The 16,866-nt window shown below is 42.7% G+C and overlaps 1 protein-coding gene across 2 annotated transcripts in view; it reads right to left on the bottom strand.

Moving 5' to 3' along the window:
• Window positions 1-16,866, bottom strand: part of E2F5 (E2F transcription factor 5) — a 27,948-nt gene extending 11,082 nt beyond the window's left edge. For both annotated transcript variants that reach the window (XM_047842520.1, XM_047842521.1), the window contains exon 1: window positions 16,387-16,866. In XM_047842520.1, the coding sequence (XP_047698476.1) occupies window positions 16,387-16,620 (234 nt within the window). In that variant the 5' untranslated portion in view covers window positions 16,621-16,866. The remainder of the gene's footprint in view (window positions 1-16,386) is intronic.

Raw genomic sequence — 16,866 nt, 5'->3', positions numbered from 1 at the left:
TCAGGAAGGGGATCCATGCCTCAGTCAATGGGCCAGGAGAGTAAGTAGGATATGACAGAGAGAATGAAGAACCAGAAACTGAAGCTCTGAGTTCCCAACTCTGACTAGTTTAGTTCCATCTCTTCTAGAGAACCAGAAAATTAAAAGGACTAGGCATGGTTTTGTTGACTTCCTCTTTCCTTGCACTCAGCTTAGCAGTTTCCTCCCCTTCATAAAGTTTCTTGAGTTCGAAGCTGTTTTTCTAAAGAGAAATAATCTCCTGCAAAGTTAACTATAAAAATCTGAAGTTGAGGGGCGCCTGGGTGGCGCAGTCGGTTAAGCGTCCGACTTCAGCCAGGTCACGATCTCGCGGTCCGTGAGTTCGAGCCCCGCGTCGGGCTCTGGGCTGATGGCTCAGAGCCTGGAGCCTGTTTCCGATTCTGTGTCTCCCTCTCTCTCTGACCCTCCCCCGTTCATGCTCTGTCTCTCTCTGTCCCAAAAATAAATAAAAAACGTTGAAAAAAAAAAATTAAAAAAAAAAAATCTGAAGTTGAGAATTCATCTCACTTCCCTCTGAAGAGGCCGTCTTAAGAAGTAACCCAGAGCACTCCAAGCCAGCTCTACCTGTATCTATGTACTCACACACAAAAGCCTTCACAACCATAGCAATAGCTCACTGGTTAGGGTATTAGGACACATTTGTATAAATTAGATTGCAAGAGCAATCACAGTCATCAGGCAGAGGGCCATCAATGCTCACTTTTAGCTCAAGACTTTTTACAGTTGATAATCTATCAGGGTGTCTGGGTGGCTCAGTTGGTTAAGCATCAGACTCTTGATCTCAGTTCAGGTGATGATCTCACAGTTGTGGGATCGGGTCCCATGTCGGGATTCTCTCTCTCTCTGTCTCTCTCTCTCTCCCTCCCCACCAAAAATAAATAAATAAACATTTTTTTAAACAAAGAATAAAGCTTATAATCTATCTAGTTTATAATTTATTATGGTTTAACAATTACAAATTTTAGTCCTTTAATTTCCAAAACTAAACATTATTTCTTAGATACTTTTCTATTTAAGTATATAAACACATAAAGGACCAGCACATACAGAACATATGTCTTAAAAAGGATCTCCTGGGGCGCCTGGGTGGCTCAGTTCATTAAGCATCTGACTTCAGCTCAGGTCATGATCTCGCGGTTGGTGGGTTCAAGCCCCACATCGGGCTCTGTGCTGACAGCTCAGAGCCTGGAGCCTGCTTTGGATTCTGTGTCTCTCCTTCTCTCTCTGCCCCTCCCCCCCCCCCCCCCCCCATGCTCTGTCTCTCTCTGTCTGTCAAAAATAAACATTGGAAGAAAAAAAAAAGGGCAATCTCCTGGAGGCTTTTATTTAGCAGCCCCATCTTCTTTGGATGTTAGGTTCTGGAGTTAGGCACACAGAGATCCAATCCCAGTGCTGGCACTTCCCATCTTCAGCTGGTCTCAAACTCATTAAGCCTCATTTCCCTTTTTGTAAAATGGAGTAATAACATACCTGAATTGTAGAGACTCAACTAGATAATCTAAGCACAATGTCTGCTGCATAATTAATACTTCAATCCTGGTAAGTAATAGCCTCATCATCAGATACAGATTGAAGCAGGGGATCATGGAGGAGATTTAGAGTTTTTGTGTATCTTGACCTATCACGTTGTATGTAGTATTTTGAAAAATTGTATGAATTCTTATAGTTTTATGAAGTAATTCAAGACATCATACTTAATGGAATCATAAAATGAATCACAACCACCACCTTCATTCGTTTAGCACCTGTGATGTGCCAAGCTGGTTCTGTGTCTCACGGATAGAGTAGTAACAGAACAAAGTCCCTGCCTTCAAAGAAGGGAAAGAAGGTAATAATAAACAAATAATTATGTTAGGAGGAATGCATGTAGGGACTATATTTAACAGAATTTTAAAGCCCCCTGAATAAGGAAGCATTTGAATTGAATGGAGAAAGTGACTGCTGACAAGCAGCAGTCAGAACATCTGACAAGCAGCAGCAAGAACAAAGAAAGGCTCTGAAGTGGGAATATGCTTACTTCCTTCAGGGAAAGACAGGAAGTCAGTATGGGCAGAACAGTGAGTGAGAGGGAGAAGAGTTAGAGAAAAGGGGAAAAAGGAAAGAAGGGAGAAAAGATGGGAGGGAGGGTGGGAAGGGAAATGAGAGAGATAAAGACAGTAACACCATATGCCAAGGGGCCAGATCACTGGGGTCTTGCAGGCCATCGTAAAGACTTCAGCTCTTACTCCCAGTGAAATGGAAAGCTACTGGAAGGCTCCGAGCACATGGTGATTTGGTGCTATGCTTTAGCATAGAACAGGTTCATTCTGGCTGTTCTGGGTAGAAAAAAAGAGGCCACCAAGAAGGCAATGGCAATAATCCATTCAAGAGATGGTTAGCTGCTTGGATGAAGGAGGCAGCTGTGGGCGTTGTGAGAAATGCTGAGATTCAGAATATATTTTGAAGATATAGCAGGTAGTAGATCTGAGAGCAGAGTTAAGGGTAACTCCACAGTTTATGACATGAGCAACTGGCCATGAAGAAGACTGCAGAAGAATAGGTTGGAGGAAACCTATTGGTTTCCTCCTTTGGCTCAGGAACTTGGCTTTGAACAATTTGACCTCCAAGGGGAGTAGTTCGGAAGACCACTGGACACGAGAGTGTGGGGTAGGACAAGTCCAAGCTAGAGATACAAATTCAGTAGTCATCAGTAAATAGACATTTTAGGTCACAGGGATGGAACCCACTGGATTCACCTAGCAGGTAAGCACAGAAAGAGAAGACATCTAAAGGCTTAGCCCAGCACACTCCAGTGTTTAAGATCTGGGAAGGGAGGAGCAACTTGCCACTGAAGACAGAGAAGTAGGAAGAGTGGGGTCTTGGAGGCCAAGGGAAGAGTATAAGTAAGAGTGACCATGTCAAGTACTGCTGTCAGGGTGAGTCAGATGAGCATGAGACCTGATCATGGATTTGACTTTGGCAAGGTCACTGGTGACCTTGGTCAGAGCTGTCTTGGCAGAGTAATGGAGTCAAAGCCTTAACGGAGAAATTACACCAGAGTGGAAAGAAAGCTAGAGTAGACAACTCTTTTGAAGAGTTCTGCTGCAAAGAGGAACAGAATAGAAGAATGGGGCAACAGCAGCAGGGAGTTGTGGGGTCCGGCCAGGAAGTTTTTCCCCTTCCTTTCTCTTTTCTTTTAAAGATTGGAGCTAATTCAACATGTGAGTTGTGCTGATAAGAACTGCCCGGTAATGGAGGAAGAGGGATAATTAACCATGCAGGAGAGAAGGGACAGCTGTCGGTAGGCACAGGGGAATGTGAATCAGACAGGCTGAGGAATAGTCTTAGATAATAATGAGGCATATTAATAACTGAAGTCCAGCCGAGTGACCAGCGCAGATGTAGGTACGATAATAGACAAGATAGGAAGAGAGACTAGACATTTCCTCCTGGTTGCTTTCTATTTTCTCCTAAGTGGAGGCTAGTGGAGGGAGGGGGGTGGGGGAGAAAGGGAGGAGGAGGCATTTAATGGTTTAGAAAAAAGGAGAAAGTGTAAAATATTCATCTAGGAGAGTGAGAGAGTAAGTAGTGTAAAAGGAATGCTGGACCCCATCACTACTTTTGAAGTTAGTGGTGGTGAATTTGAAGTGAGACCCACGTGCAATAAGAGTACATCCTCATCCCATGTTGCCAATTAGCTATTGAAGAAATGCACATGTGCATGCATCAAATGTACTTAAGAAGGTTACATTTGCTATTATAGATCTGACCTATAAAACATAAAGGAAGCATCTATTTGTACCAAACCAACTCAAGTTGAGGGAAAAATAAACATAATCCTCTGAAAGAAATACATCTCCCCTCCAAATACTAAATCCTTTTCTAAAAATGTCACCACTGGGGCACCTGGGTGGCTCAGTTGATTAAGCATATGACTTTGGCTCAGGTCATGATCTCACAGTTCGTGGGTTTGAGTCCCATGTCCGGCTCTGTGCTGACAGCTCTGAGGCTGGAGCCTGCTTTGGATTCTGGGTCTCCCCTTCTCCCTGCCCCTCCCCCATTCTGTCTGTCTGTCTGTCTCTCAAAAATAAATAAATGTTTAAAAAGAAATTTAAAAATATGTCACCACTTGTAAACAGTGTGGTATCTATACATGGAAAAAAATTAAAGCTTGTGATACCATTAAGAGGTGGGCAAGCTAAATCAGGACAGCTGAGGTCGCATACAAGTGCTAAAAAGGGCTTAAAGAATTTCCTGGCCCCACCCCTTCACTTTAACAAATGAGTCCACTAAGACCCTGTGTTAACTCTGGGAGGGAAAGATTATGTGGTAGGTTTATTTGAGTTAAGATTAGTTGCAGCTCATTTGTTCAAGAATGTTCTCCTGATGGAGCATGATGTTGCATTCAAAAGCACTAACATAAAAACAATAACTATGGGAAACATCCCGTCTTTCAGGTTCTCCATCTGCAAAGCAGGTACTTGACTCTCTTCCCGGCCCATAACCGTCAATACATGTGTACTCAGTGTTTTAGCTACTGTGCTTCAGAAACTAACACTACACGAAATTGGGCCAGAATCCAAAAGTAAAGAAGGTGCTATGGAAATACTATATAAAACCAATTTGATAATGAATTGCGCATATAAATGCACATGCACAGACACATACAGATGATGGGATGCCGACAATGAGGTGAAAAGAACTCAAGTGATGTACCACCCAGAGTGCCCATAAAATATTTTTAAGAAATTTTAAAAACTGAGTGAACTGCCTTTCAACTGTGCCACATGGATTTTCTGTTGGTCTATCCTATAAGGTGTGGGATATGAAATTATTAGGTAATTTCATATACTGCCAAAGGTAATTAACATGTAGAATGTTTGATTTCGACCCACAGTTAAGACCATTGATAAGCCAGTAATGGGATAACTGTGTAAGAGGATCTTCTGAAGATGTCACCTAATTTAAGGCTCACACCATTTTGCAAAGTAGTTACCATTTTCCCCATTTGATAGGATACAGATTCAGAAAGCTAATGGATAACCAAATGGAATTTGGCATTAATTCCATATTCATAAGTTTGTGGCAGAATTTTTCAAATGGGCTCTATAATTTCAAGATTTTAAATAAGTGTGGTGTGCCATCAAAATTCCCAAGCTGTAAAAATTGCACTGAATAAGCAAAGTGCCACTGGTACTTGTAACACAAGAACTGTGTAGGTATCTAAGGCTGTGGGTAACACCTTGTGCTAGAGAATGAGGTCTAAAAATTGAACAGCCCCATACAGTAGAGATAAAGTGTTACAAGAGGCTGAATAAAAGAGAGCTTACTTAAGGTGGAGGCAAAAAGGAGAGTTCCTGGAAGAGGCTGCCATTGTGTACAATGGATCTGGAGGGGATGGATGTTAAATCAATAAGGAAATGAAATACCAAACATAAAGAACTTACTTTAAGGATACAAAAGCCTCCCTCAAGAAGCAGCACTAAGCACACAGTATTTTAATTCCCACTCAGTATCCTGCCCCAAAGGAATTTCTCCTAAAAAATCTCCAGTCCTTTCAAATACCTCAAACTGTCATCCATAAATATGATATTGATACATATACCAGTATCGTGTCTAACTTTATTTAAATCCAAGTTAATTAACATATAGTGTTATAATGGTTTCAGGAGTAGAATTTAGTGATTCATCACTTATATATAACACCCAGTGCTCATCACAAGGGCCCGCCCCTTGTAGGGGAGTTCCCCATCACCCATTTAGCCCATCCCCCCACCCAACATCCCTACAGCAATCCTCAGTTTGTTCTCTGTATTTAACAGTCTCATATGGTTTGCCTCCCTCTGTTTTTATCTTATGTTTCCTTTCCTTGCACTGTGTTCATGTTTTGTTTCTTAAATTTCGCATGAGTGAAATCATATATTTATCTTTCTCTGACTGACTTAATTTGCCTGGCATAATATATTCTAGTTCCATCCATGTTGTTGCAAATTCAAGATTTTATTCTTTTTGATTGCCGAGTAGTATTTCTTTCTCTCTCTTTCTCTCTCTCCACACACACACACACACACACACACACGCACACGCACACGCACACGCACACACACACGCACACACACACACACACCACATCTTCTTTATCCATTTGTCAGTCGATGGACATTTGGGCTGTCTCCACAATTTGGCTATTGTTCATAGCGCTGCTATAAACACTGGGGTGCATGTGCCCCTTTGAATCAGCATTTTTTTTTTATCCTTTGGATAAATACCTAGTAGTGCAATTGCTTGAGCTTTAAATTTGTTCTAATTTATATATATATATATATGTGTGTGTATATATATATATATATATATATATATATATATATTTAATGTTTATTCAGTTTTTGGGACACAGAGAGAGACAGAATATGAGTGGGGGGGGGTGGGGACAGAGAGAGAGGGGGAGACACAGAATCTGAAGCAGGCTCCAGGCTCTGAGCTATCAGCACAGAGCCCGATGCGGGACTCAAACTCACAAAACATGAGATCATGACTTGAGCCGAAGTCAGACACTTAACTGACTGAGCTACCCAGGCGCCCCTTATATTTGTTTTTATTGCAGTATAGTTGACATACAATAATTTATTAGTTTCAAGTGTATTACTCAGTGACTCAACATTTATATTCATTCTGATCACCATGATAAACCCAGCTACCACCTGTCACCATACAAAGTTGTTACATATTAGTGACTATATCCCCTATGTTATACTTTTATTCCCATGTCTTATTTATTTTATAACTGGAAGCTTGAACCTTTGAATAAATTCTGCATACGCTTTTAAAAAGGAACTTCAGGGGTGCCTGGGTGGCTCAGTGTCTGACTTCTGGTTTCAGCTCAGGTCATGATCTCATGGTTCATGAGTTCGAGTCCGCATCAGTCTCTGAGCTGACAGCTGCAGAGCCTGCTTGAGATTCTCTCTCCCTCTCTCTCTGCTCCTCCCCTGCTTGCTCTCTCTCTCTCTCTCCCTCCCAAAATAAATAAATGTTTAAAATAATAATAAGGAACTTCAGTTTTATTGTTTTACTCAAGTCACCAAAGATTACTCAAAAGAAGAAAAGAAGGTATTTGATAAAGTATCTATTTAAGTAGGAAAAGGCTGATGAAATTCTGAAATCTATAAATTGGAAACTCTAGATCTCGTCTAAGTCTTCAACTGCTTTGGAAATTCTTTTCTCATAAGTATTAACTTTTTAGAACAAGAACAAAATCAAGTGTGCATTTGCTCTTCTACCATTTGGATTTGCCTCTGCACATTTTGTATCTTCCTGCTGACGTAAGGCACAGAAGTGAGGGAATATGCTCGGAGATTGGCCCGACTTTATTTCTTTTTTAGAGAAAGAGCACCAGTGGGGGAGGAGGGTTCAGGGGGGAAGAGAGAGTTGAGGGAGGAAGGGAGGGAGGCAGGGAGGGAGGGAGGGAGGGAGGGGGAGGGGGAGAGAGAGAGAGAGAGAGAGAGAGAGAGAGAGAGAGAGAGAGAGAATATCTTAAACAAGCTCCACGCTCAGCACGGAGCCTGACATGGGGCTCAATCCCCCCCACCCCCGCCCCGACCCTGGGGAATCACAACCTGAGCCAAAGTCAAGTGTCACACACTCAACCAACTTGAGCCACCCAGGCACCCCCAGGCCCAGCTTTAACTTTATGACCCTGGGCAAGTTACTTAGCCTCTCTGTGCCTCAATTTCCTGGCCTGTATGAATTTTTTGTTTCTTATTTATTTTTGAGAAACAGACAGAGGGCAAGTGGGGGAGGGGCAGAGAGAGAGGGAGACACAGAATCCGAAGCAGGCTCCAGGCTCTGAGCTGTCAGGACAGAGCCTGACATGGGACTCAAACTCCTGAACCGTGAGATCATGACCTCAGCAGAAGTTGGACACTTAACCAAATGAGCCACCCAGGCATCCCTAAGATGTTACTATTGTAAGGATTAAATGAGCATATCTGAAACACTTAAAGAGTGCCTGGCACATGGTAGGCACTATAGTTGTATTAGCTATTATCACTATTATTGATCCAATTTCTCCCTTAAAGTAATAAGGAAACTTTGTTCTTGGAAAGGTATATCATAATAAAACACCCCTACCTGTGAACTAACTTTAACACTTGGGAAGATAGTCAAGCACAATGAAGTATGAAAAAAAGCTTCTGAAGAGTAAAAATAGATATAAAAAATGTATTTCCCTACTCAAAACATTCACCCCATTTGGATCCTATTGACTCCTTCTTTTCTAGGATTCCTAATGGTTTATACCATTTAGTACTCTTTTTTTTTTTTTAGTTTTTTTTTTAACGTTTATTTATTTTTGAGACAGAGAGAGACAGAGCATGAACAGGGGAGGGTCAGAGAGAGAGGGGGAGACACAGAATCTGAAACAGGCTCCAGGCTCTGAGCTGTCAGCACAGGGCCTGACGCAGGGCTCAAACTCACAGACCGTGAGATCATGACCTGAGCCGCAGTCGGACACTTAACCGACTGAGCCACCCAGGCTCCCCTAGTACTCTCGATATTAAGGTAGACTTCATCTGAAAGTTACTACTTTCACCCCTAATTTCTTTTCTCTTTCTTTCTTGCCAGTCTGCCTTCAACTTTTTGAGTCCTTTGTTGGCAAGTTACTTGTCAACACCAGAATTGTCTGAATTCTTTTTCATCTACACAACTCTATTAAAAAAGGAATTGCATACATTCACATGTACTATAGAAACAGGTTATTACTTATTTGATGTATTTTGTGTATTATGCTTTCATGGTGTTACCTTTTCATGGATTTGTTAAGCTGTGTTATTTTCCCCTCTTAAAGTGTGCCAGCAGTTCAAAGTGTGTTTCTGGTCAGTTAACAGTTACCTTTTAAACTTTTAATAACATATAGAAAGACAATGAGGTATAAAATCAGTGAAAGCCTAACCACCACACCAGGACACTGCTAATATAATCTCAGTTAACAGCGGCTGTCAACTGGAAACTCCTTCCTACCCTTGTTAAGAATGCTCCCCAAATGTGTATGTTCCTGACTCTACAAGCTCTTCACTCCAGGAAAGAACCCTTCCCCACTCACTGAGGCCCTTTCACCCTTTTGAGCATCACTGCATTTGTTGCTTAGTCCCCCGGAACACACATAATGGAGATTCGGCCAAAGTCGTGCTGATTTTGCTCTTTTTCAACATTAAATGCAAACTTTCAAAATCTTGGGATTCTCTTCTTCCTAAAAGTCGAGAATTGTACTGTAAAAGTGGATTTTCCTTTATTCTATTATAGAATAATTCTCAAAACTGTTTAATTTCCACTTGAAATTAGGCCCTTTAATTAGCAGTGTAAGATTTAAGAGCTCTAATATGTTGCAATTCAAAGATATGAGCAGTAACTATATCAGAGCATATGAAAGGGGGACCTTTTCAATCCCCAACTTCTCACATTTTCCCAAATGCAGAACTCACCAATCTTAGCTCCTAACACTAGAAGCTATTTCTGATTTGTGAATAGGATGGGAAAAGGAGAGGCAGCAGGATTCATTCCATGGCTCTCAAATGCCAGCAGGAATCAGAATCCCATGGGGTATCTGTTTAAAATGCAAATTCTTAGGCCCCTTCTCTAGCCCTACATAACCCGATCTCTCAGGTCCAACATTAGAGTCTGTATTTTTAATAAGATCCAGGAGAGTCTGATACATTTGCTATTCCATCTACACATTGAGAAATACTGTTATAATCCCTTTCAGGCCCCCACCTTTCTTCAAAGGCGGGGAGGGGCTGTTAGCTTAGTGCAAAAATAAAACTTGCCTGGTACTTTTCACACAAGACACTGCCTCTAGTTATGGTGGCTACATCACTTCCTCCTCCTGGGGGCAACTATATGCCTTTTGTACATTCTATTTCAGTAAGATATACAGCTTATGAGGCTTGCCCAAGGACACACTGCTGGGACCGAGAACTCAGAACTACTGTCTTGGATACAAGCCTATTTATCCTGTCCAGAGATGGAAAAGCGAGATGGCTGACTTCTTTTTCTTTTTTCTTCTCCTTTTTTGTACTGAAGTTGTTTTTGAAATGACACCAAAACTTTGGAGGTGGGTACATGTTTTGCTTACCGCGGTGGTTCAGGGTGTCAATTCTGGCATTTATATGTCAATTCTGTGGATACTTTTTTTTTTTAAGAAAGCTCTGTGCCCAATGTGGGGCTAGAACTCATGACCCCGAGATCAAGAGTTGCATGCACCACTGCCTGAGCCAGCCAGGCACTCCAAAACTTTTCTTCTTTCTTTTCCTTTTCTTTCTTCTTTTTTAAAAGTAAGCTCTACATCCAACGTGGGGCTTTAGATACTATGGATACCGATTGCCACTTAACCTCATCACACCTCACTTTCCTATCAGCAAAATGGAGATAGATCTCCTGTACACTTTTGTTATGAGGGTTATTGATATTGGGTTGATGTTGAATAATTAGTCATTGGAATAGATGTATCCAGATCACCTTTTTATGTGCATTTTTAATAATTTTATTTTTTAGAGGAGATTTAGGTTCTCAGCGAAACTGAGCAGAAAGCAGAGTTCCCCATAGACCCCTGCCACCACAGAGGCATAGCCTCCCCCACTATCATTATCTCTCACCAGAGACATTTGTTAAAATTGATGAATCTAGGGGCACCCGGGTGGCTCAGTCGGTTAAGCGTCTGACTTCGGCTCGGATCATGATCTTCAGATTTGTAGGTTTGAGCCCCAAGTCAGGCTCTGTGCTGACAGCCGGGAGCCTGGAACCTGCTTCAGATTCTGTGTCTCCCTCTCTCTCTGCTCATCCCCCACTCATGCTCTGCCTCTGTCTCTCAAAAATGAATAGACGTTGAAAAAATTAAAAAATAAAATGATGAGTCTACATTGACATGTCATATCACTCAAAGTCCAGAGTTTACATTAGGGTTCATTCTTGGTGTTATACGTTCTGTGGGTTTTAACAAATATGTAATGACATATACCCACCATTACAGTGTCATACACAGTGGTTTCATTGCCCCAAACATTTCTCTTGTGCTCTGCCCTCTCGAGAACTTCCAGCAACTACTGATCTCTCCCTGTCTCCATAGTTTTGCCTTTTCCAGAAAGCTATAAAGTTGGAATTTTATAGTATGTGGCCTTTTCATATCAGCTTCTCTCACTAAGTAATATACATTTAAAGTTCTCCCATGTCTTTTCATGGCTTGATAGCTTTTTTTAAAAAAATAAACAAACAGGGGCGCCTGGGTGGCGCAGTTGGTTAAGCGTCCGACTTCAGCCAGGTCACGATCTCGCGGTCCGTGAGTTCGAGCCCCGCGTCGGGCTCTGGGCTGATGGCTCAGAGCCTGGAGCTTGTTTCCGATTCTGTGTCTCCCTCTCTCTCTGCCCCTCCCCCGTTCATGCTCTGTCTCTCTCTGTCCCAAAAATAAATAAACGTTGAAAAAAAAAAATTTTTAAAAATAATAAATAAACAAACAAACAAAAAACACTGAATAGTATTTCTTTGTCGGAACATGCCAGTTTATTTATCCATTCACCTACCAAAGGACATCTTGGTTACTTCCAAGTTTGGGCAATTATAAAGAAACCTGGTATCTACATCCATATGCAGGCAGACCCACGTTTCCAACTCATTTGGGTAAATGCCAAGTAGTGTGATTACTGAATCGCATGGGAAGATTATGTTCAGCTTCCTAAAAGCTGCCAAATGGTCTTCCAAGGGGTCTGTACCATTTACATTCCCACCAGTAATGAGAGTTCCTGTTGTCCCACATTCACACCAGTATTCAGTGTTTTGTGTTATTTTGCCATTCTAGTAGGGATGTCGTAGTATCGCTGTTGTTTTATATGTTTTTTTTTTAATTCTGGTAAAATACACGTGGTATAAAATTTACCACCTTAACCAGTTTTAAGTGTGCAGTTCAGTAGTTTTAAGTATATTCACACTGATGTGCAACCAGACCCCACTACTCTTCTCATCCGACAAACTCCAAATCCATAGCATTAGTTTGCTGGGGCTGCCGTAACAAAGGACTGCAGACCGGGTGGCTTAAACAACAGAAATTTATTTTCTGACACTTTTGGAGGCTAGAAGCGCAGGACCAAGTTGTTGGCAAGTTTGGTTTCTCATGAAGCCTCTCTTCTTGGCAGATGGTCACCCTCTCATCGTGTCCTCTCACAGGCTTCCCTCTGTGGACATGCATCCTGGCATCTGTGTGTCCAAATTTCCTTTCTTCTAAGAACACCATTCTGATCGGATTAGTCCCCATCCCAATGACTTCATTTTAACTTCATCATCTCTTTAAAGGCCCTATCTCCAAATACAGTCACATTCTGAGGTACGAGAATTAGGGCTTCACCATATGGATTTTGAGAACACAGTTCAGCCCGTAATGTGTTGACCCATGAAACTTCTCTCTCTCCCCTTCCTCCTAGCTCCTGGCAATCTTTTATTTTCTGTCTCTAAGAACTTGACCACTCTAGTTACTTCATGTAACAGGAATTACACAGTATTTACCTTTTGTAACTGGCATGTCTTCAAGGTTCATCTATGTTGTAGCATGTTTCGGAATTTCCTTCCTTTTGAAGGCTGAATAATCTTCCATTGTGTGTACATATCACATTTTGTTTATTCATCTGTTGATAGACATTTGCACTGCTTCTATCTTTCGGCTATTATGAATAATGCTGCTATGAACACGGGGTACAGAAGTATCTGTTTAAGACCTGCTTTCCAAATCTTTGGGCTATACACTTAGAAGTGAACCTGTCCTTAGAATTTTTAAGCATGCACTAAAGTTCTGGCTGTACTACTAATATATCTTTCCCCAGGCTAATTCTGTCTTTATTCTGTGACACCAAATCTTTGCTTTATGCCACAAAGACGTTACGTTAAATTATTTATTTCATCCAGGGCATATATTAATTAGCTAATCATAAATGGGTATGAGTCAGGGACCTGTGAGATAAGAAACATCGTAAATACTTTATCATTTTAACCTAGGGACCATGCAGTCAATTTGTAACATAATTATAAGAGATAAGCCATCTTAATCATGCTTTAAAAAGTTCAAGATGGTCCCAAAATGGCAAGTAAAGAAACTCAGATAGAAATTATACTTAACAGGAGTTTCCAAAACAATAGACAGTTCTGACTATCTTAACAGTTCTTTAAATTCTTACTTCTGGAAAAGTAGAACCCTAATTTAATTTGTAAAATAATGTGGAATTTACCATCAATACCCTCATTTTTCAAGTGATAGCTCAATACCTCTCTCTTCTGTCATGGGTAGAGGGATAAAAATAATCATGCAAAAACTCATGTTTCGTTACAAGAAACATTCCATGTTCTTACACAGATGAAAAACTTAAATGAGAAGTTTTTTGTTTTGTTTTAAGGAATACTAAAAGGAATTATAGCATAGTAAGAAAAATGGTCTACGTTCAAATCTCAGCTCTGTCACTTTCTGCTTCATGATATTGGGCAAGCTACTTAACATGTCAGTTTTCTCACCTGTGAAATGGGGGCATTAGTTAGGCTCAAGTTTCCAAGTTGTTAAGATGATAAAATTAGTTAAGATCTGTAAAAAGCCTGGAACAAACTCTCAATAAATGGTAGCTATTAACAGCATAAGCTGGCAAACCAGATAAAGCTTGAGGACCATGAGGTAATGTGTCATCTCACTGGAATAAAGAGATGTGACTACTGTACCCACTTTTATAAACGAGACTATGTGGTGTGGGAAGGAGATATGATTAAGTTTCTCAAAACACTTTCGAGGTGTTTCTAATCCCTTCTAATTGTTAAATTATACTTGAACAGCTTTATTAGAATTTATTTGCTTTATTGGTCTACGTTCTCAGTTATGTTATGAAGAAGAAATGCATCACCAAGATGGAGCATTATGTTATTTTTCAATAATGTATGTCATGGTTCACAGTAAGAAGCATCACTGGAAAGATTTCACTGCAAGATTTTTACATGAGTAAGATTTTACACATACATGAAAATAATTGAAAAAAATATACGTAAATAAATGAAGTATGTATATTTTTCATGTATATGTGAAAAAGAATGATACTCAAAGTGTACCTTAGGAGTAAAAAAAAAAAAAAAAAAATCACTGATATAAAGAGACAAAACGTAACTGCAAAAACTTTTGAAACTTTTAAGGAAAGTTCCAGGATGAGTGAAACAATGTTGTTATGAACTGTTAAACTCCACTCTCTACTCACTGTTCCTGTGACTTCTGGAGAACAATGCAATGGCCATAGATCAAACAGGAGGAAGTCTTAAGAATTTAAAAGCAAGAAATGCAAAGTTCCATCATTTTGCCAGGTGAGTTGAGAAAGAAGTCCTCAAAGTTTGGGGTGCCTGGGTGGCTAAGTTGGTTGAGCGACTGACTTCGGCTCAGGTCATGATCTCGCAGTCTATGAGTTCAAGCCCCATGTCGAGCCTGGTGTCGAGCCCCGTGTGGGGCTCTGTGGTGACAGCTCAGAGCCTGAAGCCTAACTCAGATTCTGTGTCTCCCCCTCTTTCTGTCCCTCCCCTGCTCACGCTCTGTGTCTCTCTGTCTCTCAATAGTAAATGTTAAAAAAAAAATAAAATAAAAAGAAAGAAAGAAAGAAAGTCCTCAAAGTTAAACCCTCAGAGTGCAGCTGTATCTGGAAAACCCCAAAGTTCCCTGATTCCCTCTACTGAAAGCACACCCATTTACACAGTAAATTCAGGATACAACTGAATGTCTAGATTTTGAACGATAGTTTACAAGCCGTGTTTTGTAGCACGTCTGGCACTCTGATGACCTCATGGCTTCCTCTGAAATCCTTTAAACCAAATCCATTTTAGTTCTTGACAATCTAAATACTATATATGCCATAAAGTACTTTCAGGGAGGAAGCAAGGGAGGAAGAGGCTATAGAAAAAACAAGGAATTTCCAGAGTTGGGAGGAAATTCCAGCAATAACACTTCAAAAAAGAAGATAGCAGAAACTACTTCCCCAAATGCAAAACGCACCTACCATGCCTCATTGGAATCCGAATAATTCAATTCCACGATCACTTAAGGAACACCTACTGTGCTCAGGGAAAGAAATGGGCATTCTCAGACAAAACAGCAAGCACCCTCTGGGCTACAGTCGGGAAGGCCCTTGGGTCTTCCTTCCTCTCTACCTTCAGGAAGTACTATAAAATGCTCTCTCTCAGATGCCCCTTCTCTTGCTCTAGGCACAGCCTTGATGGTCTCTGTCACTCTTTCAAGCCAGGTGAGGTGGTCCCTCCTGCACTCCTCTGGCTGTTGGGACCAATCATCAGTGTAAAATCAGATTTCAGATATCGGGGACATGGCTAGGAGATGTCTGCAGTGATTAACAACTCATTAGTAATTTCTGTTTTCAAAGCTTTCGTTCTTACTTAAACTTGGGGCACTGGTTGAATTTTAATTCAAGTAATCACAGTCTCCTGCTCCTCAGCGTTGTGGAATCCTTCCAAATCCTGCTTGGAACGGTTAAGTCATTTTGTTTAACCCAACAGCTTTCGATGCATGTTGTTGTTTGAAAAATGTGAACTGTAGTCCACTACGGAAGCACACATTCTCAAGAAACAGGAGAGCTTACTGAGCGCTTCCCCCTCTTTTAGGGAAAGCTATAAAACATCCTCTTTTTGTGTGATGGCATATCTCACTTTCAGAAATCTGTACCATATATCAAATTAAGTTAAAATCAAATATCCCCCCCCCCCATCAGGATGATGAAAAGAAGTGTACAAGGAAGAGGGTTTTTTTCTTTATTACTATTATTATTTCAACGCGGAATGAGTGTGGAAAGTTCTTTTTTTTTTTTTCTTTCATCCGCAAAATCGGGTTGTTTTGTTTTTAACAACGGGAACACCGTCTCAAGTAGAATAGCCTATGAAAACCATCAATTCCCAACAGCAAAATCAATCCCCAGGTGTCTCCAGGCAGAGTGCCAGGTCCCCCCTGCGCCTCTGCCACAGGTGGACACGGAGCAGCTAGGACACTCGGGCGCCCTCGGGTTCCTGCGCCAGCAGAAGCCACGCGGGCGCGCTCCAGGTACTGGGCTCTTTGTGGAGAGCCCCGCGCTGCGCCGGGCCCCATTGGTTGTGCGGCCGGTCGGGGCCACCCGGTCCCTCGTCCCTCCCCCATCCTGGAGTCGTGGGCCTGGGCACCGGCCACATGGCCCTGGCTCTGGGGGGGGGGGGGGTCGCCCGGTCCCCGCGGGGCGCGTCCACACCGCGCCGCCCGACCCCGCGCTTCAAGGGGGTGGGCTTCTCCGGGGGCCGCGGGCAGCTTAGTCCGCCCCCATCCCCGCCTCCCGCGCTCACCGCTTTGAGATCCAGTACGCCGTCCTTGGCCTCCTGCAGCAGCGACACGAACTTGGTAGTGAGCAGCCCCAGGCTCTTCTCGTGCCTGCTGCTGCCGCCCCCGCCGCCCCCGAGCTGCGGCGGTGGCGGCTGCTGCGGAGGCTGCGCCTGGGAAGGCTGTGGCTGCGGCCGCTGGCCCTGGCCCTGCCCCTGCGGCGCCTGCTGGCCCGAGCTCGCGGGCTCCGCCGCCGCCATCGCGTCCCCACGCCGCGGCGGTGCGGCCGCTCGTGCGTCCCCGCCCGCGGCCACCTGCCGGGCCCGCTGTGCAGCGGCCGCTCCAGCCGCCGCCGGCCGAGAGCAGGGCGGAGGGGCGCGGGCGCCTGCAAACAACAGGTGCGCGCGCGGCGCCCACCGGACTCGGGGCGGCTGGCGCGCCGGGCCTCCGCCCCCTCCCCAAGCCCCTGGAAGCGTGAATGGAGCCCACGACCGAGGGGAGGGGGA

Source organism: Prionailurus viverrinus, chromosome F2 (genome assembly GCF_022837055.1).
Source record: "Prionailurus viverrinus isolate Anna chromosome F2, UM_Priviv_1.0, whole genome shotgun sequence".
Classification (NCBI taxonomy): Eukaryota; Metazoa; Chordata; class Mammalia; order Carnivora; family Felidae; genus Prionailurus; species Prionailurus viverrinus.
This window is presented reverse-complemented; position numbering and strand designations above follow the sequence as displayed.